At 48.7% G+C, this 23,335-nt stretch overlaps 1 protein-coding gene across 4 annotated transcripts in view; it reads right to left on the reverse strand.

Moving 5' to 3' along the window:
• The window catches only part of LOC147097926 (dihydropyrimidinase-related protein 2), a 124,472-nt gene that overhangs the window by 6,892 nt on the left and 94,245 nt on the right, over positions 1-23,335 (reverse strand). For all 4 annotated transcript variants that reach the window (XM_085971001.1, XM_085971000.1, XM_085971003.1 and 1 more), the window contains exons 5-11: positions 18,530-18,591; positions 17,863-17,943; positions 12,861-12,929; positions 10,119-10,239; positions 5,493-5,649; positions 3,158-3,299; positions 121-291 (exon numbers count right to left, since the gene is read on the reverse strand). In XM_085971001.1, the coding sequence (XP_085827127.1) occupies positions 121-291; positions 3,158-3,299; positions 5,493-5,649; positions 10,119-10,239; positions 12,861-12,929; positions 17,863-17,943; positions 18,530-18,591 (803 nt within the window). The remainder of the gene's footprint in view (positions 1-120; positions 292-3,157; positions 3,300-5,492; positions 5,650-10,118; positions 10,240-12,860; positions 12,930-17,862; positions 17,944-18,529; positions 18,592-23,335) is intronic.

Raw genomic sequence — 23,335 nt, forward strand, 5'->3', positions numbered from 1 at the left:
CGATCGGCGAAAGGAACAACATTGGACAATGATTTGTTTGCTTGTGCAGAAACACGTTGTTGAAGTGATTGACTGCAGCCACTATGCTGGTTAAACTTGCAGAGAAAGCGGTCAACTTACCAGGCTATGGTTCTTTGCAGTGATCGTCTTGACCACGTCGGGGTCCCAGATGACGAGGTCTGCATCCGAACCCACTGCGATGCGACCCTTCCTCGGGTACAAGTTAAAAATCTTGGCCGCATTGGTGCTGGTCACAGCCACAAACTGATTTTCGTCCATTTTACCAGAGACCTGTGTGTTGTGATGACAGGAAACATCTCAGTTAGAGAACACAGACCTAATCATCGGGAATGACATGGAGAGGCAACGGGCCACTTTGGGCTTTACAATACATCCCATTTAATCCACTTAGGTCAGTTGTTATACTGCAGTTACATTCCTCAGCCCATGAGATGCAATTTTCACCGTACTAGATCATTCAGTGATTTTATTTTTGAGACTGATCAAGGTGATGGGTGTCATAGGGATTGGAGCGCTTTCCCTCTTGGGCAGCCGCAGTCACGGTCAGGCATTTCCGGGTCAGGCACAGTACAGGTTGGAAGCAGAGCCAAGCTCCCTCTTCACTGTCCCATTAAGCTTTCCCAGTGTCAGCCAGTAGCTCAGTGGGCAGCACTCTCGCCTCTGAGTCAGAAGGTTGTGGGTTCAAGTCCCACTCCAGAGACTTGAGCACAAAAATCTAAGCTGACACTCCAATGTAGTGCGGAGGGAGTGCTGCACTGTTGGAGGTGCCGTCTTTCGGATAAGATATTAAACCGAGACCCCGTCTGCTCTCTCGGGTGGACGTAAAAGATCCCATGGCACTATTTCGAAGAAAAGCAGGGGAGTTCTCCCTGGTATCCTGGTTAATATTTATCACTAAAACAGATAATCTGGCCATTATCACCTTGCTGTTTGTGGAAGCTTGCTGTGTGCAAATTGGCTGCCACATTACAAGTGACCACACTTCAAAATAAGCGGGAAGAATTATTTTCCTTGTTTCTGCACATTCATGTTTCAGACCGCTGGATAAAATATCCAATGGGAGGACTTATAACCCAACGCACAAGTAACATGTCTTTCAGATAGATATTGTACCAAGTGGTTACTTGACAGAAATTCTTTGTTCTTCTTTAATTTTTTCTTTCCCGATAGTGGCATACAATGTTCAACATTACCAACTCCCAGATCTCCCCAGAATTCACAAGATGGCCGACGACCCATTCCCAACACGCTACAAAATTCTTAAAGGATTTGACAGGGTAGATGCCAAGAGGCTGTTTCCCCTGGCTGTAGAGTCTTGAACTAGGGGTCAGTCTCTCAGGATATGGTGTTGGCCATTTATGGCTGAGATGAGGAGAAATTTCTTCACTCAGGGGGTGGTGAATCTTTGGAATTCTCTACCCCAGAGGGCTGTGAAGGCTCAGTCGTTGAGTATATTCAAGACAGAGATTTTTGGACAAAAATAGAGTTGAGGTAGATGATCAGCCATGATCTTATTGAATGGCGGAGCAGGCTCGAAGGGCCATATGGGCCTACTCCTGCTCCTATTTCTTATGTTCTACTCTGTAATTGCCCAGTAGCTGTGCACAGTAGTGCACTTTGATGTGTTCCCAGTTTTCTCTTGCTGTGACTAACTGCCTCAACGCTGCACAGCTTCCCCAATAGCTGGAACTTATCTGGCATGTCAGGCTTCACACCATCGGTTAATACCCAGTGCCGTTTTGCCACAAAAGACCATTCCAAATGTTCAACACTCTTCAAATGAAAAATGACTTCCTAAGTTGACCTTTTAGAGCTCGAATTTCCCGGGGCCATGGAGGCGGGAATGGAGGCATGTGGGGGGTGTTAAAATTGCAGAATCGGGGGGCATGAACCCATCCCACACCCAACCCATCTCCATGCCCGTTTCCCAGGAGGCGGGTACCCAACCTGTGCTGGGACCCGCCTCCCCGAGGCGGGAAGTGGATTAGTGCCAAGTAACTGCCTATTGGCCTAATCCCTATTTTTAGCCCTAAAGTGTGGGCTGCCCGATGGCTCCAAACCACGCCAAGTTAGCGAGGCGGACCGTCGTGCTGAAGGGCTTGGAGGGTTCGAGATGTCCGGTGTTCAGGTGAGTGATGGGTGCATGTGTGCAGAGGTAAGTGTGTTTGGTGTGTGTAAAGTGCTTAAATAAGTTTTACTTACCTTTACTTACTAATGCAGGCTTCCTTCCTTCAGGTCTCGGGAGTCCCTCATCTCACCGGCACAGAAAGCAGAATGGCCGCAAGCTGTCAAAAGTTGCAGCATTCTGCTTTCTGTTCTGGAGAGATTTCTAACTGAGTCTGTGGAGAAGGACTCAAGTTAGAAGTCAGGTTGTCAGTGTCTGACAGCGTCAGAGCTGTCAAACGCTTATATTTCATCTGTCAAAAGCTCTTGACAGATGAAATGTGAATCCCTGACATCACCTGTAACCGGGTGTCCCTTAATTGGCCTGCTGAGCCCGATGGGCGGGCTCAACAAGGTCAATCAAGGGAAAATCGCGTGGGTTGGCCACAAGTCGATGGAGGCGGGACTACAACCCAAAAAGTGGGAGTCCCGCCTCCATTGACAAAATCCAGCCCTTAGTCTGTGTGCCCTTATTCCAATATCTTGGCTTGCCTTGAAGGAGTGTTCCAGATGTCCCCTATCTATACCATTTGACGTAATAAAACTCACTACGCACTTGGGTTGAGCATAAAGCAAGGCTTTAATCAACTTGTTTCAGAACATGGAAGTCTAGTTGTATTTCACTAGCTCCTTGTCTTACAAAATGCCCACGCCCAAGTATTTATACTCCTTGGACAGCGCCACCAGCTGCCATCCAGTGTTATTTCAGAAGTAGTTTCTTGATGATGAGATTTATAACACCATTTATATCTCATAAAACCTCTATGAAAAGTTCCCTCTTAGTTGCCTCCTTTCCAAGGCCAGCGAGTCCCATAGTTTCTTCAATCTTTCCTCATAATCTAATCCTCTGATACAAAGGGTCAGCCTCGCAGCCCTCCTCTGCATTGCCTTCACAATCTGAACCTCTTATCGCCCCCCCCCCCCCCGCCCTCCCTTCGGTTTTAACGCCTCCTGGGGCACGAATGGTACTTACCACAGCTTTGTCCCAAACGATGGACATTCGTTCCTCAATCCCATTGGTGCCTTCAGGAATCAAGGTGAAGTCGTCCTTCCCGACAGCCCTCTGGGAGGTGTTGAAAGTACAGTGGGCACTGCCAGTGACCTGCAGATCGCCACTGCAAATAAAGGAAGACACGGAGGGTCAACGAGGGTGCTTACCTAAACCCATCTAACACACACAGACTGACAAACCACTGTTTATTTTAAACAGGTCTTCACTGCCTACTGTGGTACTGAGCTGTACAGACCAGGGCCATTTGGTCTGCGCTCAACTGCTGCCGTCAATTGGAAAGGTTAGAAGCAGCGTCCAAGTGGACCTCTTGAGCAAGAAAGGAAAAATCCGTTAGGCTTCCAACCCCAATTCGCCATTCAGTGAGCCCTGCTGGAAGTTTGTGTGCACAGGAGTTGAGGGACGACCCAACTGGACTCGCCCGTGGTCTCCCTTCCCCCTCCTGTAGTCGAATAGTTCGCTGGCTGTCTGAGCCACCTGGACAAGAGAGCAGTAGCCGGCTGTGGAGCAGCACCCCAGCAAGACTTGGTGTCAGCTGTAGCTCAGTGGGTGGCACTCTTACTCTTGGAGTCAGAAGGTCGTGGGTTCAAGTCCCACTCCAGAGACTTGAGCACAAAATTCCAGGCTGACACTCCCAGTGCAGTGCTGAGGGAGTGCTGCACTGTCGGAGGTGCCGTCTTTCAGATGAGATTTTAAACCGAGGACCAGTCTGCTCTCTCGGGTGGACGTAAAAGATCCCGCGGCACTATTTCGAAGAAAAGCAGGGGCGGTGTTCTGGCCAATATTTATCCCTCAACCAACATCATTAAAACAGATTATCTCATTACTATTTGTGGGAGCTTGCTGTGCGCAAATTGGCTGCCGAGTTTCCTACATTACAACAGCGACTACGCTTCAAAAGTTCTTCATTGGCTGTAAAGCGCTTTGGGGTGTCCCGAGGTCATGAAAGGCGCTATAGAAATGCAAGTCTTTCTTTCTTTCTTTCTTTCATCACGCTCTGAAGAGAAAGGAGTAGAAAAGGGGAGGAAAATTGGGGGTGGGAGAAACATTTAAGAAATCTCTCCATCAATCATTATTAAACACTGCTGGTGGTTTAAGGGTTGAATCTCTGACTGAAGATCGATGGAAAGTCTTACAACAAACTGCAACAATAACCAGGAATTCAGATGGTAGGTGGGGTGAGGGGGAGGTGGGGGGGGGGGGGGGAAAGGAAGAGGCTGCAACACAACAGCATCTTCCCAAACACGTCAATGAACAGTACCTCTCATGGCCAAATGGTCAGTACGTTTACGGAGAATAACGCTACCTTGAACTTTGGCGCCCAAGGTCCGATTCACAGATCCCAGTGCAACTCCTTGGAGTATTCGCAGAATCATGAACATTACAGCCCAGAGGGAGGCCATCGTGCATATGCCGTTACTTTTTTTGTACCCCGGAGTCTTTCCCCACCAAAGACCATTCCAAATGTTCAATGCTCTTTCAATGAAAAATGGCTTCCTAAGAGTTTTAACCTGTGTGCCCTCGTTCCAATATCCTGGCTTGTCTTGAAGGAATGCTCCAGATGTACCATATCTATCCCATATATATCTCAGAAACCCTCTATACAGGAAACTTTTTTTTGTCCGGCACAGACGGGACTGACGTGGTGCCGGTTCATCAAAAATTCCGGATAACCGAAAGCTATAGTAAAAGATACGGAGCGGAGAGCTCCGTATAAAGCAACAAACCCTGTAGCAACAGCTTTAGAACAATGGCCACAAGTTGCATGCGTCTCTGTAGCTTAGCAACAGCTGCAGCCACACCCTTGCACAGCAACAAATGGAGGAAGGCAAGTAATAAAAGTTACCTGAACCTACTCCTGAATTTTGCCGGTTAACCGAGATTTCCGGTTATTTAGGTGCCGGTAAATCGAAAGTTTCCTGTAAAAGGTTCTCTACTTGCTCTTTTACCCCATTTCCTTGCCCTTTCAGATCATTCCTCATTAAATACTTAACACAATTCTCTGTTAAATTAAGGTATAGTTTCTGTCTCAACAGCCACTTGTAAATTATTCCATGCCTCAATAACCCTGGGTTGCGAATAGATTTGCTGTACTTTCCCCATTTGTTCTTCGTGATAATCGTGAGACTATCCCCCCTTATTACCGACTGAGTGGAGGCAATCAAGCCCGGTTCAGCTGGCCTTCGATTGTAGATTTTGTTTAAATTGTCCCAGCTGGTCACTTCGTCACCGCCAATGCGGAGGATGACACAAATCACCGAGGGAAAACTGACTGGGCAAATTAACACCAAACACGTACCAAGATAGCAAGGAGTTCAGATAGTCCGGGGTGGTGGGATCAGGACTCAGTGGAGGGGACGTCACAAAAGCAGCCGCCTTGGCCCAGTTCTTGCTCCAGTAATGAGATCCATCCGTGCCAAGGCTTGCAGTGATTGGCTCTCCATACACAACAGTGCCTGTTGGGCAAAAGGGAACGCCGTTAGCAATTCTTTATAAAGACTTGAACTGAGAGAACGTGGTTGATCTTCGAGCCTCAGCCCCACCGGCCCAGTGGCAATAACTGAAGGACCACCAAGAACCTAGCCAGCAAGGTTCTCAAACAAGGGACCTGGAATTTGAAACAAAACTGGGGAAGGGATTAGCGATGCAAGTTGAAATAAGAATTAGGATTGGAACAGACATTTTGGACAGAGAAGGACTTCACAGAGGATTGATGAAAGAATGGACAATGTAAATGTGTTGAGGTCAAAGATTGAGTAGACTAGGCCTATATTCTCTAGCGTTTAGATTAATGAGAGGCGATCTCATTGAAACATATAAAATTCTTAAGGGCCGTGACTGGGTAGATGCTGGGAGGACCTTTTCCCTGGCTGGGACCACTTGCCAGGAGAAATAGTTTCTACTTACCAACCAAAAATTCATCGATTTAAAACAAAAGCTGGCACCCAATCTGCAAGCTCATCCGAGGCTGCTACTGATGCCAGCTCTTAGTGGCTCTTGGGTGGCAGGTTGAGATCCCAGTTTGCACTCAGTAAATTGCCTGGCTTGCAGCGGTATGTGCTGGGTGCTGAGTATCCAATACAGGAGTCATAACGGCACAGGAGGAGGCCATTCGGCCTATCGAGTCCGTGCCGGCTCTCTGTAGAGAGATCCAGTCAGTCCCATTTCCCCCCCCCCTGTGCACGCGTGTGATCTGGCTAGACGCTCAACATAGCTCATCGAATACTTTTAAATCCATAATCAGTGAAATTAAATTGGTGCATTATTCTCAATTCAATTACAGGCTCCAATCCATTATAAGAGCACATGAAATAGGAGCAGGAGTCGGCCATTCGGCCCCTCGAGCCTGCTCCGCCATTCAATAAGATCATGGCTGATCTTCGACCTCAACTCCACCTTCCGCCCTATCACCATATCCCTTGGTTCCCTCAGTGTCCAAGAATCCATCGATCTCTGTCTTGAACATACTCAACGACTGAGCCTCCACAGCCCTCTGGGGTAGAGAATTCCAAAGATTCACCACCCTCTGAGTGAAGAAATTTCTCCTCATCTCAGTCCTAAATGGCTAACCCCTTATTCCGAGACTGTGACCTCTGGTTCTAGACTCCCCAGCCAGGAGAAACAACTTCCTTGCATCTACCCTGTCAAGCCCCTTAACGTCTGCAAGGGTATTGGAAGCAGATTCCGCAGGAGCTTTCAAAAGGCAATTGGACATGTCCTTGAAGAGGACTAATTTGCAGGGCTATGGGGGGGAAAAAGCTGGGGTGTGGAGTGGGACTAAATGGGAGAGCTCTTTCAAAGAGCCAACACAGGCACGACGGGCCAAATGGCCTCCTTCTGTGCTGTAAGATTATGATTCTCGCCTTCCTGCTCCAGATTGTTCCGACGTGAACGATCCCCTTGACCAAGGGGATCACCATAAATGGAGCTCATCTGGGACTCCCAGATGCCGTATGGCAGGCACGAGATTGGGACCACTGCTCATTTGGAGGATAAACTAGCACGGGCTGGTTGGACCCAACGACCCAGTTCCGTGTTGTGACTTCTATTGATGACTAGATCCTGGCTGCAGGAATTGCACATTTCTGGCCGCACCCCCCCTCAAACCAGGTCTTCAAACTGAGGTGGGCATGTCTCCTACAGTCATTAACTTTGATATAAATATGTAGTCGATACAGTGCACAGTGCGCGCACAACGTGGAGAGCGAGTACAGGGCTCAGCAGCTAAGCGAAACAGCTCGTAATTACTTTTCTCTTTAACCGAGTCAATTCTGCTTGTTCCATTTTCGTTGACTACTTTGGGCCCGAACATTTTTTACCCGACTAAACCTCCGGTGATGTCAGATGGGTTCAGTTGGAAGCATGCTCACATCTGAAACCAAAACTCTGGACTGAAGCCTCATTCCAGCACGTGATCTAAACTGGCACTCCAGCGCAGAGGTGAGGGAGCGCAGCAGTTTATTAGTCCTCTTCAAATATATGTCCAATTGCCTTTCGAAAGTTCCTGCGGAATCTGCTTCCACCACCCTTTCAGGTAGTGTCTTGCAGACGTTAAGGGGCTGGACAGGGTAGATGCGGAGAGGTTGTTTCCCCCTGGCTGGGGAGTCTAGAACTAGGGGGGGGCGGTCAGAATACGGGGTCGGCCATTTAGGACCGAGATGAGGAGAAATTTCTTCACTCAGAGGGTGGTGAATCTTTGGAATTCTCTGCCCCAGAGGGCTGCGGATGCTCAATCACTGAGTATATTCAAGACAGAGGTCGATAGATTTTTGGACACTAAGGGGACCAAGGGATATGGAGATAGTGCGGGAAAGTGGAGTTGAGGTCGAAGATCAGCCATGATCTCATTAAATGGCGGAGCAGGCTCGAGGGGCCGAATGGCCGACTCCTGCTCCTAATTCATGTGCTCTTATAATGGATTGGAGTCTGTATTTGAATTGAGAATAATGCACCAATTTACTTTCACTGATCATGGATTTAAAAGTATTCGATGTTGAGCTCCCAGTCAGATCACACGCGTGCACAGTATATACTCTGCCCTCTATCTCCTTTGTTTGGTTTCAGTCCACCTAGATGGCCCTATTTGAAGAGGAGCAGGGGGTTTTCCTGGTGACCTCGCCAATATTCCGCCCTCAACCAATATTTTAAAAAAACAGATTACATAGGATATACGGCCCAGAAACAGGCCATTCGGCCCAACCAGTCCATGCTGGCATTTATGCTCCACTCGAGCCTCCTCCCGTCTATCCTCATCTAAATCTATCAGCGTAACCCTCTATTCCCGTCTCCCTCATATGCTTGTCCAGCCTCCCCTTAAATGCATCGATACTATAAGAACATAAGAGATAGGAGCAGGAGTCGGCCATTTCGTCCCTCGAGCCCGCCCTGCCATCCAACAAGACCATGGCTGACCTTCTACCTCATCTCCACTTTCCTGCACTATCCCCACTTCCCTGGACTCCCTTAATATTCAAAAATCTATCGATCTGTCTTGAATATACTCAATGACTGAGCCTCCACAGCACTCTGGGGTAGAGAATTCCAAAGATTCACCACCCTCTGAGTGAAGACATTTCTCCTCATCTCAGTCCCAAATGGTCGAACCCTTATTCTGAGACTGTGACCCCTGGTTCTAGACTCCCCAGCCAGGGGGAACATCCTCCCTGCATCTACCCTGTCAAGCCCTGTAAGAATTTTGTATGTTTCAATGAGATCACCCCTCATTCTTCTAAACTCTAGAGAATATAATTGGTCGTCCATCTCAGTGCGGTTTGTGGGGCATTGCTGGTGCAAAATTACTGCCACATTGCCGTCCTAACAGCTGGTGCACTTCAAAGCGACTTCATTACATGAAGCAATTTGAGATGATCTGCTGCGATAAGGTGCTATCCAAGGACAAGTAATTGCTTGGTTTCTTTCTACTGCCATCAACACGGCAATGGAAATAATGTGGAACAATCCTAATTTTAACAAGATGAATTTTAACAGGTTGATGGTTCACAGTGAAGGACCACTGCACTGCCCCATCAAGTGATGCCAGGCCAGGTACACCACACATCAGATGGAGCAACACTCTGCCTCCTCTCTCCAAAACAATCATCTTAAGCACAACCATGGACAAGCACTATAAATATAACGTAATAGGAGCAGGAATAGGCCACTTGGCCCCTCGAGCCTGCTCCGCCATTCAATAAGATCATGGCTGATCTTGGGCTCAAAGCCACTTCCCTGCCCGCTCCCCATAACCCTTCACTCCCTTATCTTGCAAAAATCTGTCTATCTCCACCTTAAATGTATTTAATGACCCAGCCTCCACGGCTCTCTGGGGCAGAGAATTCCACAGATTTACGACCCTCAGAGAAGAAATTCCTCCTCGTCTCAGTTCTAAAAGGGCGACCCTTTATTCTGAAACTATGTCCCCGAGTCCTAGATTTCCCCACGAGAAGAAGCATCCTCTCTGCATCTACCTTGTCGAGCCCCCTCAGTATCTTATATGTTTCAATAAGATCACCTCTTATTCTTCTAAATTCCAATGAGTATAGGCCCAACCTGCTCAACCTTTCTTCATAAGTCAACCCCCGCATCTCAGGAATTAACCGAGTGAATCGTCTCTGAACTGCCTCCAATGCGAGTATATCCTTCCTTAAATAAGGAGACCAAAACTGCACGCAGTACTCAAGGTGTGGTCTCACCAACACCCTGTACAGTTGTAGCAGGACTTCCCTGCTTTTATACTCCAACCCCCTTGCAATAAAATACACGAGCTGGAATTTTTCCAGGTTCTACTAACAGCCGTGCTCTGACAATTTATCTCTGGGCTTTGGCCAGAGCCTGAGAAGCAGTGGAGGAACTTTCAACTGATGGGCCTTGGGTAGGTGCAAATCCAGGTAATGTTCCTGACACAGGAGGAAGGGGCTACACGTACCTTTCTTCCTGGCTTGAGCGATGATATCAGCAGCGGTCTTACTCATCACTTTGGTCACATAGAGCGGGCAGTTGGTTTGGTTTGCAACAGTGATGGCCCGGTTCACTGCTTCGGCTTCAACCTGCACAGAGGAGAACATTAAAGACCATGCCAAAAAAAAAACGTAGAGCCAAAAATCAGCATTTCATTCAACGAATTAACAAACAGCACTTAAACAATGGAACAAAGGACACTCAGCACTCCACGTACTGTACAAGCTCCCCTACCATGGACCTTACCCAAATTCTCTCCATCATTCTACAACGCAAATCTCTACATTATTTCTCCCAGACCAGCTCCCTTCCTCGGCATTTTCCCTGTCACGGCAGCTCGGAAGTCATCCTGTTGCACACAACGTTCGACCGCCACGGTTCCCTCTAATTGTTTTTTTAGGCTGCACGGCCCCTTTAACGGGCTGCGCGGCCCATTCAGATTTCCGCGCATGCGCGATTTTCCCACTGAAGAGCCGGTGAGTGGCCTGCACGGGACCTCCAGACCGCTGTGCGGCCACGCAGCTTAGCGGGCACATTGGTCGCTACCTGTACCCATCCTAATAACCCTCACTTTTGGGACTTGAGCACATAAAAGCTAGGCGGACGCTCCAGTGCAGTGCCGAGCCGAGTGAGTGCTGCACTGTCGGAGGTGCCGTCTTTCGGATGAGACGTTAAACCGAATCCCCATCTGCGCTCTCAGGTGGATGTAAAAGATTCCTATTTCGAAGAAGAGCAGGGGAGTTAGTCCCCGGTGTCCTGGCCAATATTTATCCCTCAATCAACATTTTAAAAAATTCTCTGGTCATTATCTCATTGCTGTTTGTGGGACCTTGCTGTGCTCAAATTGGCTGCTACGTTTCCCACATTACAACAGTGACTCCACTTCAAAAAGTACTTCGTTGGCTGTAAAGCGCTTTGAGATGTCCAGTTGTCGTACAAGGCGCTATATAAATGCAAGTCTTTCTTTCACTCCCCATCTTCACCAGATATTCAGCCAGCTCTGATTTCTTTAAGAAGATATTAATTGGCAGGCTGCCCTCCATTGCCATCACTTTGCGGGAGAAAGTTCTATTCTCAAATCCCGCTTCGAACAGGTTAATTTTCTACCATACTTCTGCGCTCAGAGTCTAACCGAAATAACCTGCTTATAACTACTCGTCAATTAGTACTGCTGAAAATCTGTTTTGCTGTAATAATTGTGAGGACTTCAAGAAAAAAGCCCAGTGCTGTCCTAACCCATAGCCACAGACACACTTTGAGGCAGCAGTCACTGGGTAGCGGGGCCCAGCTGTAATGTCTCAATTGCTACTTTACATTAGGTCAGCTAACTCCGCACAGACCGGGGATGGAACCTCGGATGGCCTTCGCCCGTGTGACTTTGCCGCTCGCTGGATCAATGTGGCGAGCAGCTGTGCTTCACCAGGAGCAGCACGTTCCAGACCGGCTGTGAAGGCCCCACACATGCAAGTTACTGGCAGAGCGTCTGAACCCGCCGTGGTTAAACCCTTGCTGCCGTGTGACGGTCAGGGTGGCTGTTGTAATGGACAACGGGACAGATGGCGCAAGATCCCAACAAGGAAATTCCAGCGGGAATGGCCGTGGACCGAAGGCCAAGTGGGGGAAAAAAATTCAATAGATTTCGTAGAGAATAAAAAGTGCTCCCGTGTCTGAGTAAGGATGGGACTTGTGCATATCAGCAACAAACTTCCAACCATCTGCTTGTCTTTGTTTATCAGACAGAGGACAAACCCTACTGACTCTGTAGGCCTCAACAGGGATTGGAATTACAAGCATGCTCCATCTTTCAACATCCGAAAAAATGATTTTTGGTGGGGGGGGGGGGGCGAGGGGAGGGTGTGACATTCCTCAATTTTCTCCCGACCAAGAAGGTTATTTGAGTGATCTGTTCGCAGGATTCAAACAAAAGCTGCAAGAGCCTCTCGAGAGCGGTCTCCCTCTCCTCCTCCTCCCCCTCCTCCCCCTCCTCCCATGGCTCTGCTCGGCCTCTCATCTCCACCCAGCACAGCTGTACCCAGTTAGAAGATGGAATTCGCAATGGTGCACAATCACAAGAAGTCTTCATTCGCTCTATCGAAAACAAAAAAAGAGGTTCCATTCAATCCGTCCGAGAGCATCGACCTGCCAAGCCATTCAACAGCAAGACACTGATTCACGCCTGCAGTAGCCCAGATCACTAGCCAAGGAGTCCAGCAAAGGCTGCGGCCCATTCCTTCCCTCCTCTCATGGAAGGAAAAGTAAATCATGGGGCAGGGATGTCTAGAGACCGCTGAAGCCTGGAATCAAAGCTCCTTGTCCTTTCACTCAGGAGGAACAACAATGCATTTAAGGCCTCCGTCAGTACAACTGACGGTGGGGGAGGATGATGGAGACATGCTCCCCAAATTTTTTTGGCACAGGTTATGTTTTTCCACCTACTCTAAATCCCCAAATTTCCCCTCATGTTCCTCTCCCCCAAGACGTGATAGGTGGCTGCACTTGTGTCAGGTAATTCCCTTTTCATTGTGCAAGTTCAGTCTCTTGTAGAAGAGCTTTCATCCTTAAAAGGACTTCATGCCACCGGTTTTGAGCCAGATCATTCTTTAAGGGGGGTTGCAGTCAATAAACACTCAACTAGAATTCACGAATATCCTGATTCCAAATTGGAGCAGATCCGACCGTTATCCCTGAATTTAAAAACCGATCCTCTTACCTCCTCCGGCCTGCTCAGTACATGGCCTTCAGGTCCAGTGATGCCCAGTGCGAGAATCCTCTGCTGTTCCTGTAACAGGACGCGTAACGGTTAGGGTAGTGTCACAAAACAGTCCGTGCAATCTTACGAGGGTAATGACTAGCAATGGCATAACCCAACTCTTGTTTCAGTGTCAGCTGTGGTTCAGTGGGTAGCACCCTCACCTCTGACTGAGAAGGTTGCGGGTTCAAGTCCCACCCCAAAGACTTGAGCACACAAATCTCAGCTGACACTCCAGTGCGGTGCGGAGGGAGTGCTGCACTGTCGGAGGTGCTGTCTTTTGGATGAGATGCTAAACCGAGGTGGGCGAAAAGATCCCAAGGTACTATTTCGTAGAAGAGCAGGGGAGTTCTCCCTGGTGTCCTGGACAATATTTATCCCTCAATCAACATCACTAAAACAGATTATCTGGTCATTATCACATTGCTGTTTGTGGGAGCTTGCGGTGTGCAAATTTGCTGCAGTGTTTCCCACATTACAACAGTGACTACACTTCAAAAGTACTTCATTGGCTGTAAAGTGCTTTGGGACGTCCCGAGGTCATGAAAGGCGCTATAGAAATGCAAGTCTGTCTTTTTCTTTCATACCAGTGAGGAAGGGCCAAGTGACGTATAAGGGGCAAACTCCCAAGAACACAGAAAGGTCACACATTCACAGATATAAATAAAGATGTTTATTTTAGATCTTTGTAAACTATTATTGAGCTCCAAGAATTGGCAGGCACTGAGTGATGTAGCACCAAGCCATACAGACTAGAAGGTCCCAGCTTTGATACTGGCTGGATGGAGAGTCTAGAACCAGGGGGTCACAGTCTCAGGATAAGGGGTCGGCCATTTAGGACTGAGATGAGGAGGAATTTCTTCACTCAGGGTGGTGAATCTTTGGAATTCTCTACCCCAGAGGGCTGTGGAGGCTCAGTCGTTGAGTATATTCAAGACAGAAATCAACAGAATTTTGGACACTAAGGGGGAAAAATTCAATTGCTTTGTGCCTCCCGTTAGCACCCTCAGGGCGCAATGCACCTAGCGCCCAGGCGAGGCACCGCCTCCCGCAAAATTCAGTGGGAGGTTAGCGCCGGCGGTAGCGCCCCACGGCGCTGCGACTCTGGTGATGAGGTCATCGCCGTGCGCAGCACCCCACTCGCACCCTGGCCACAAACTTGGCTCACGCCCCCCTGACCTACCGACAGACGCATTGTGTCCAACAGGGTCAGGGTGCCGTGTTGGCGGCCGGGGTGGCGCAAATTAAAGGGCAGGTGCCGGGCGGCCATTTTTTTTGGGCCGCCTGCCAGCAGCTGCCCCTTCTTCGACTTCTCCTCGAGTGCCGGGCTCTTTTCCCGGCACTCCGCTCCCCGGTGGTCCAACAGGGCCCTGGTGCGCGCTGCACAAGGCCCCTCCAATTTAATCAGTGGAGAGAGGCCTGTAATACGTGCCAGTGTGTGGCGCTGCTGCACGTAGCGCCGCGATATTCAATGGGCACACCCCAAGAGGGAGGGGGAGCACTTCCAGTAGCGCCCCGCCTCCTGCTTGGGCTGCTACCATTCAATTTCGGGCGCGGGGGTGCTATCTTTTTCAGGGCGCTGGTGAAGTTAGTGCCCCAAAGGGGGCGCAACCCAATTTTTCCCTCTAAAGGAATTAAAGGATATGGGGATAGGGCAGGAATGTGGAGTTGAGGTCGAAGATCAGCCACAGCTAGAGTACTGCGTGCAGTTCTGGTTTCCACATTACAGGAAAGATGTGATTGCACTAGAGAGGGTGCAGAGGAGATTTACGAGGATGTTGCCACGAGTAGAGAATCTTGGCTACGAGGAAAGATTGGACAGGCTGGGTTGGTTTTCTTTGCAGCAGAGGAGGCTGAGGGGAGACCTTACTGAGGTGTATAAAATTATGAAGGGCCTAGATAGAGTGGATAGGAAGGACCTATTTCCCTTAGCAGAGAGATCAATAACCAGGGGGCAGAGATTTAACATAATTGGTAAGAGGTTGAGAGGAGATTTGAGGGGAAATTTCTTCACCCAGAGGGTGGTGGGGGTCTGGAACTCTCTACCTGAAAAGGTGGTCGAGGCAGAAACCTGCACATTTTTTTAAATGCTTGGATGTACACTTGAAGTGCCGTAACCTACAGGGCTACGGACCAAGAGCTGGAAAGTGGGATTAGGCTGGAGAGCTCTTTGTTGGCCGGCGCAGACACGATGGGCCGAAATGGCCTCCTTCCATGCGATAAATTTCTATGATTCTATGATCTTATTGAATGGCGGGGCAGGCTCGAGGGGCCGTATGGCCGACTCATGATCCTATTTCTTATTTTCTTATACCCGGTCTATGCTGAATTAGATGAGATGAACTTGGAGACCAGTGAGCGTGACCAAATTAGGCTTCATGTCCTGGATTAGGAATAGAAAGATCTCCTGACCCCTGATGGACAGCAGGTTGATAGCATGCTGACACACACCAACTTGGCTCGCACACGAAGAATGTCGATGTGGGCAAGGTAACCAATGCCAGTCAGTGCCACAGAGCCAGTCAGTACCTTAGAGAGAGAGAGAGAGAGTGAGAGAGAGAGAGAAGAAATTTCTGCATGGGGGGGGGGGGGGGGGGGGGACTGCTCAACTTTGGATGTTCTTCACGCCTGTGAAGCTGGTGTCAGCCGTGGTTCAGTGAGTAGCATCCTCTCGTCTGAGTCACGAAGGTTGTGGGTTCAAGTCCCACTCCAGAGACTCGAGCACATAAAGCTAGGCTGACACTCCCAGTGCGGTGCTGAGGGAGTGCTGCACTGTCGGAGGTGCCGTCTTTCGGATGTGACATTAAACCGAGGCCCCGTCTGCTCTCTCAGGTGGGCGTAAAGGATCCCATGGCACTATATCGAAGACGAGCAGGGGAGCTCTCCCCGGGGTCCTGGCCAATATCTTTCCCTGTTTTATAATTGTTCCAAGCCAGATCAGTTCAACATCATTAAAAGAAAGATTATCTGGTCATTATCACATTGCTGTTTGTGGGAGCTTGCTGTGCGCAAATTGGCTGCTGCGTTTCCCACATTGCAACAGTGACTACACTTTAAAAGTTGGCCATAAAGCACTTTGCGACGTCCTGAGGTTGTGAAAGGCGCTACAGATATGCAAATCTTTCTTTCTTTCTGCAAAGCTAAAGAATTGGTGTCGGTCACACCAACAAAAAGCACTGTGCAATCCAAATTATTCTTACTCGGAAATTTCCCAGAAGCACAGTCAACTGGTAAGGAAGCCGTATCTCATAAATGGTCAATGACCCCTTTCTCACAGTTTACCCTACGACATAAAGTTGCCATTGGAAGCAGTGGCTGACAAAACCTCCTTGATCCTAGGACAGGTGGCCAAAAGCTTGGTCAAAGAGGTAGGTTTTAAGGAGCGTCTTAAAAAGGAGCGAGAGGCAGAGAGGTTTAGGAAGGGAATTCCAGAGCTTAGGACCTAGGCAGCTGAAGGCACGGCCACCATTGGTGGTGCGATTAAAATTGGGGATGCTCAAGAGGCCAGAATTGGAGGAGCGCAGATATTTAAGGGTTGTAGGACTGGAGGAGATTACAGAGATAGGGAGGGGGTGAGGCCATGGAGGGATTTGAACACAAGGATGAGAATTTTTTAATTGAGGCGTTGCTTAACCGGGAGCCAATGTAGGTCAGCGAGCACAGGGGTGATGGGCGAACGGGACTTGGTGCGGGTTAGGACACGGGCAGCCGAGTTTTGGATGACCTCAAGTTTACCTAGGGTGGAATGTGGGAGGCCAGCCAGGAGTGCGTTGGAATAGTCAAGTCTAGAGGTAACAAAGGCATGGATTAGGGTTTCAGCAGCGGATGAGCTGAGGCAAGGGCGGAGACGAGCGATGTTACGGAGGTGGAAATAGGCGGTCTTTGTTATGCTGCAGATATGTGGTTGGAAGCTCATTTCAGGGTCAAATACGACACCAAGGTTGCGAACAGTGTGGTTCAGCCTCAGACAGTTGCTAGGGAGAGGGGTGGAGATGGTGGCCAATCAACCCGAGCGTCCTCTGGACTAGGCATAGGAAACATGGGCCAGGCTTCTTGCTCAGCACAATACAATAATTTTATCTGTAGTGTATTAAATAAAAAGAGGCATTCTACAAAACATGGTTTCGAAGGGCAACTCTTTTTCTTGCGAACCTAAATCAGTTGGTTAGGTTGAAGTGCTAAGTGTGAATGGCAGGTCCTGTATTTTACAGGCATTAACAAGGGGGTGGGAATCTATAAACTGGTCTCAGCCATTCCAGTCAAAATCAAAAATTGTTTCTCTGGACTTTGTTATTGTGTAATGTCAGGCTCAAATGTGATTTTGTTGTTAAAACAGGCTAGCCGGTATCCATGGAAACAGCTCAGGGCTGACCTGAAGCTACGGCGGGTTCATCCATTGCACTCTCAGTCATGTCTTTAAAATTCACCTGCTATCGGCTTTGAAGAAATTAAGCGGAGAAAAGCAGGGTCCAATCGGCAGACCCTTCAGTTCTCTCGACTTCGTGAAAATTTAGAATAAAGAAGTCCGTAAGCATTCGGTTTACATACGTCACAGGAAACTCCCTTCCTGGGTTATGAATCATTTCCTGCTGTGAAATCAGACCCATTTATGAATATGGAGCCATGGCAGGCGGGTGGAGTTAAGATACAGATCAGCCACGATCTCACCGAATGGCGGAACAGGCTCGAGGGGCTGAATGGCCTACGCCTGTTTCCCATGTGCCTATGAATCAGGTCAAGAGTACCCCAAGCTCTATTTCGTTGGGAGTCGTACATCAAGAGAGGGGAATCTTTCACTCGAGTCAGGCGGGGTTGGATTCCAACGCAAATCCACAATGTCTGGTGACCGACTGCTTAACCCAGTGCACTACAAAATGGCGGCCGCTGAATGCAGGAGGCGCCATTTTGTCATTTCCACCTCAATTCGGTCTTCGAAAATGTTACCACTTCACAGCTATAATACCTCGGCAATAATATCACCATTTTCAGCATGAACTTGAGCGACGGCACCCATGTCACGAATTGCACTCAGGGCTTCGTACATCTGCAAGAAAAAAAAGGAGACAAACAACACGAGAAGAAGTTATTGTGAGACACCTCGGCAGGGTAGCCTGCATTTGGTTTTTCCACCCAGTATATTTCTGCCATTCCTGGGATGGCAGGAATGACGTATGAGGAGAGATTGGGACGATTGGGCTTATATTCGCTGGAGTTTAGAAGAATGAGAGGGGATCTCATTGAAACTTATAACATTCTAACAGGACTCGACAGACTAGATGCAGGAAGGATGTTCCCGATGGCAGGGGAGTCCAGAACCAGGGGTCACAGTCTAAGGATAAGGGGTAAGCCAACTAGGACAGAGATGAGGAGGAATTTCTTCACCCAGAAAGTGGTGAACCTGTGGAATTCTCTACCACACAAGGCAGTTGAAGCCAATTCATTAAATATATTCAAGAAGGAGTTAGATATATTTCTTAAGGCTAAAGGGATCAAGGGATATGGGGAGAAGGCAGGGACAGGGTACTGAATTTGGATGATCAGCCATGATCTCATTGAATGGCGGAGCAGGCTCGAGGGGCCGAATGGCCTACTCCTGCTCCTATGTTACTATGTTTCTATTGTTGCCTTACCTGGGTGTCAGAGAGCTGGTAGCGTTCCTTGTAGGCCATATAGACAAGGAAGGAGTTTACACCTGATGAAAAAGGATTGGAAAGGTATAAGCGCAGTTTATTGCTTAGAGTTTCCTTTGTTACATCAGTAATACGACATTATTCTTACCTTGTGCAGAATGGCTGACAGGCCACTGGGAGACAAGTGCCATTAAAAGGGAGATCTTTTGAAATGCAGACCTAGACGGCCAGAGCAGATGTTCAGCTGCCTGACCAGCTATATATTTTTTTAATACATTATCCTGCTGTACAAGAAGTTTGGACACTGTTCCCGCACATGGTTAAATGAGGGGCACGTGCTACACTACAGGTTACATACGCCGAGGTTAAAATACAGTTCAATATTTTTTTTCTCTCTCACATGGCAGCTGTCGATCATCCTGCCAGCGCCATTCACACTTCATCTAGAGCCATCTTTTGTTTCTTAACTTGTCCCATTACCATCTCCTTCTGCCTTGCACCATCTCTTAGGGCTCGATTTTCAGTGTGCCGTGGAGTTGGGATTGGAGGCGTGCGGGGGGTTAAATTCCCGAAATCAGGGGTCCCGACACCATCCCACCCCCAACTCGCCTCCATGCCAGTTTCAAAGGAGGCGGGTACCCGCCCCGCACTGGGACCCACCTCCCCGAGGCGGGAAGGGATTAGTGCCAATTAACTGCCTGTTAACAGGCAGTTTTTAGCCTAATCCCTATTTTTAAGCTTGAACTGTGGGATTCCCGACAGCTCCAAACCACGCCAAGTTAGGAGGAGTCGGGCCGTCGGGATGAAGGGCTTGGAGGGGTCGAGATGTCCGGAGTTCAGGTGAGTGATGGGTGCATGAGTGCAAAGGTAAATGTGTTTGGTGTGTGTAAAGTGATTAAGTAAGTTTTACATACATTTTCTTATCTTTTCAGCCTTCCTTCCTTTAGGTTCGGGGAGTCCCTCATCTCACTGGCACAGAAAGCAGAATGGCTGCAAACTGTCAAAAGTGGCAGCCTTCAGCTTTCTGTGCAGGAGAGATTTCTAACTGAGTCTGTGGAGAAGGACTCATGTTAGAAGACTGTCAGTGTTCGACAGCTTCAAACAGCTGTGAAACGCTGATATTTCATCTGTCAAAACCTCTTGACAGATGAAATTTCAGTCTGTGACGTCACCTGTTGCCGGGTGGCCCTTAATTGGCCCGCTGAGCCCGCTGGGCGGGCTCAAGGTCAATCAAGTTAAAATCGCGTGGATTGGCCGCATCTCGATGGAGGCGGGACTACAACCCCAAAAGTTGTAGTCCCACCTCCTTCCCGACTTCTGAATGAAAATCCAGCCCTTAATCTCACTAAATATCTCTTAATCTCTCCTGCCTTCCATCCTATCACAGACCTTCCCTTTTGTTCTTTCCTCCCCTCCCCCAACACTTGCTTAAAACCTGTTCCATCTCCTGCTTTTTCCAGTTCTGACGAAGGGTCATCGGCCTGAAACGTTAACTCTGTTTCTCTCTCCACAGATGCTGCCTGACCTGCTGAGTTTTCCAACATTTTCTGTTTTTATTAAATATATTTTTCCAGCCTAACGCTTAATGTCATTTTTGAAGTAATGGATCCAGACATTTCTTGAATGAAGGCCAGATACAAGTCTGAGTTTTAAAATTTTGTCCATTTTGTTCCGTGTCCCACGATGTACAGACATTAGTTCTCAAGGTTCTCAATGAACTTTCACGGGCAGTAAAGAAACCATCACAACTCAAACCTTGCCCCCACTCAGTCGTGAAGGTCTTGTGATTCTCCAAGTGGTTCGCATGCAACTGTGTTCACAATGACCTCTGGTGGAAGTGGTCCAAACTCAGGTCTCGTGCGTCAGCCAGCAGCTCAGTGGGTAGCACTCTCTCGCCTCTGAGTCAGAAGGTTGTGGGTTCAAGTCCCACTCCAGAGAATCAAGCGCAAAAATCTAGGCCGACACTCCCAGTGCAGTGCTGAGGGAGTGCTGCACTGTCGGAGGTGCCGTCTTTTGGATGAGACGTTAAGCCCCGTCTGCTCTCTCAGGTGGACATAAAAGATCCCACGGCACTATTTCAAAGAAGAGCAGGGGAGTTCTCTCTGGTGTCCTGGGGCCAATATTTATCCCTCAATCAACATCACTGGTCATTATCACATTGCCGTTTGTGGGGGCTTGCTGTGTGCAATTGGCTGCCTCCTTTCCTACATTACAACAGTGACAACCTGTTAGAAGTACTTCATTGGCTGTAAAGCACTTTGGGAGGTCGTGAAAGGCGCTATATAAATGCAAGTCTTTCTATTTTATCAGGACCACCGAGACTCATGCAGGATACAGTCACGCTCTTCCTGTGGCCTGCAGTGGTCTGGGTTAATTCCCAGGCTAGATTCACCCTCCAATTGTGTAAAGACGACAATGAATGGTCTCACGTTATCTTGATTTATGTGCAAATCTACAGAACCCTGCCATCTTCGTTTCACTAATTACTCCAACTGACTGAAGGGCACTTCAGCAAAAATCTCGAGAGTTCAAGCATGGCAAGTGCCCCAGTTCCAAATGTTAACTATCTCACAGGACAGCATTACTATCTGCCCTGGCTTGTCTACTCTTTCAGGTTTGTCTCCCCCGACTCTCTTCGAATCCTGCTGGGGTATGTTTGTATAGGTGCCAGCCAGCCTCCACACCTCACGCAAATGTCCATGCCTCACGTCTAAGTCTGGTCAGTGAGCATCAGCAAGCTATTCAAACATGGAGTTTTTTTTTATTCATTGATGGGATGTGGGCGTCGCTGGCTAGGCCTGCATTTAGTGCCCATCCCCAATTGCCCTCGAGAAGATGGTGGTGAGCCGCCTTCTTGAACCGCTGCAGTCCATATGGTGTAGGTACACCCACAATGCTGTTAGGAAGGGAGTTCCAGGATTTTGGCCCAGTGACAGTGAAGGAACGGCGATACAGGTCCAAGTCAGGATGGTGTGTGGCTTGGAGGGGAACTTGTAGGTGGTGATGTTCCCATGCGTCTGCTGCCCTTGTCCTTCTAAGCGGTAGAGGTCACGGGTTTGGAAGGTGCTGTTGAAGGAGCTTTGGCGAGTTGCTGCAGTGCATCTTGTAGATGGTACACACTGCAGCCACAGTGCGCCAGTGGTGGAGGGAGTGCCAATCAAGCGGGCTGCTTTGTCCTGAATGGTGTCGAGCTTCTTGAGTGTTGTTGGAGCTGCACTCATCCAGGCAAGTGGAGAGTATTCCATCACACTCCTGACTTGTGCCTTGTTGATGGTGGAAAGGCTTTGGGGAGTCAGGAGGTGAGACACTCGCCGCAGAATTCCCAGCCTCTGGCCTGCTCTTGTAGCCACTGTATTTATATGGCTGGTCCAGTTCAGTTTCTGATCAATGGTAACCCCCAGGATGTTGATAGTGGGGGATTCAGTGATGGCAATGCCATTGAATGTCAAGGGGAGATGGTTAGAGTCTCGCTTGTTGGAGATGGTCATTGCCTGGCACTTGTGTGGTGCGAATGTTACTTGCCACTTGTCAGCCCAAGTCTGAATGTTGTCCAGGTCTTGCTGCATATGGACACGGACTGCATCAGTATCTGACGAGTCTCGAATGGTGCTGAACAGTGTGCAATCATCAGCGAACATCCCCACTTCTGACCTTATGATGGAGGGAAGGTCATTGATGAAACAGCTGAAGATGGTTGGGCCTAGGACGCTGCCCTGAGGAACTCCTGCAGTGATGTCATGTGATTGAGATGAATGACCTCCAACAACCACAGCCAACTTCCTTTGTGCTAGGTATGATTCCAACCAATGGAGAGTTTTCCCCTCGATTCCCATTGACTTCAGTTTTGCTAGGGCTCCTTGATGCCACACTCGATCAAATGTTGCCTTGATGTCAAGGGCAGTCACTCTCACCTCACCTCTTGAGTTCAGCTCTTTTGTCCATGTTTGGACCAAGGCTGTAATGAGGTCAGGAGCTGAGTGGCCCTGGCGGAACCCAAACTGGGCGTCAGTTAGCAGGTTATTGCTGAGTAAGTGCCGCTTGATAGCACTGTCAACGACACCTTCCATCACTTTGCTGATGATTGAGAGTAGACTGATGGGACGGTAATTGGCCGGGTCGGATTTGTCCTGCTTTTTGTAGACAGGACATACTTGGGCAATTTTCCACATTGCCGGGTAGATGCCAGTGTTGTAGCTGTACTGGAACAGCTTGGCTAGGGGCGCAGCTAGTTCTGGAGCACAAGTCTTCAGTACTATTGCCGGAATGTTGTCAGGGCCCATAGCCTTTGCAGTATCCAGTGTCTTCAGCCGTTTTTTGACATCACGTGGAGTGAATTGAATGGGCTGTAGACTGGCATCTGTGATGCTGGGGACCTCAGGAGGAGGCCGAGATGGATCATCCACTCGGCACTTCTGGCTGAAGATAGTTGCAAATGCTTCAGCCTTGTCTTTTGCACTCACGTGCTGGGCTCCACCATCATTGAGGATGGCGATATTTTTGGAGCCTCCTCCTCCTGTTAACTGTTTAATTGTCCACCACCACTAACGACTGGATGTGGCAGGACTGCAGAGCTTTGATTTGATCCGATGGTTGTGAGATCGCTTAGCTCTGTCTATCGCATGTTGCTTCCGTTGTTTGGCATGCAAGTAGTCCTGTGTTGTAGCCTCACCAGGTTGACACCTCATTTTTCGGTATGCCTGGTGCTGTTCCCGGCATGCTCTCCTGCACTCTTCGTTAAACCAGGGTTGATCTCCCGGCTTGATGGCAATGGTAGAGTGAGGGATATGCCGGGCCATGAGGTTACAG

The sequence above is a fragment of the Somniosus microcephalus genome, chromosome 30 (genome assembly GCF_052327205.1).
Source record: "Somniosus microcephalus isolate GS21.2 chromosome 30, FLI_Smic_1.0, whole genome shotgun sequence".
Classification (NCBI taxonomy): Eukaryota; Metazoa; Chordata; class Chondrichthyes; order Squaliformes; family Somniosidae; genus Somniosus; species Somniosus microcephalus.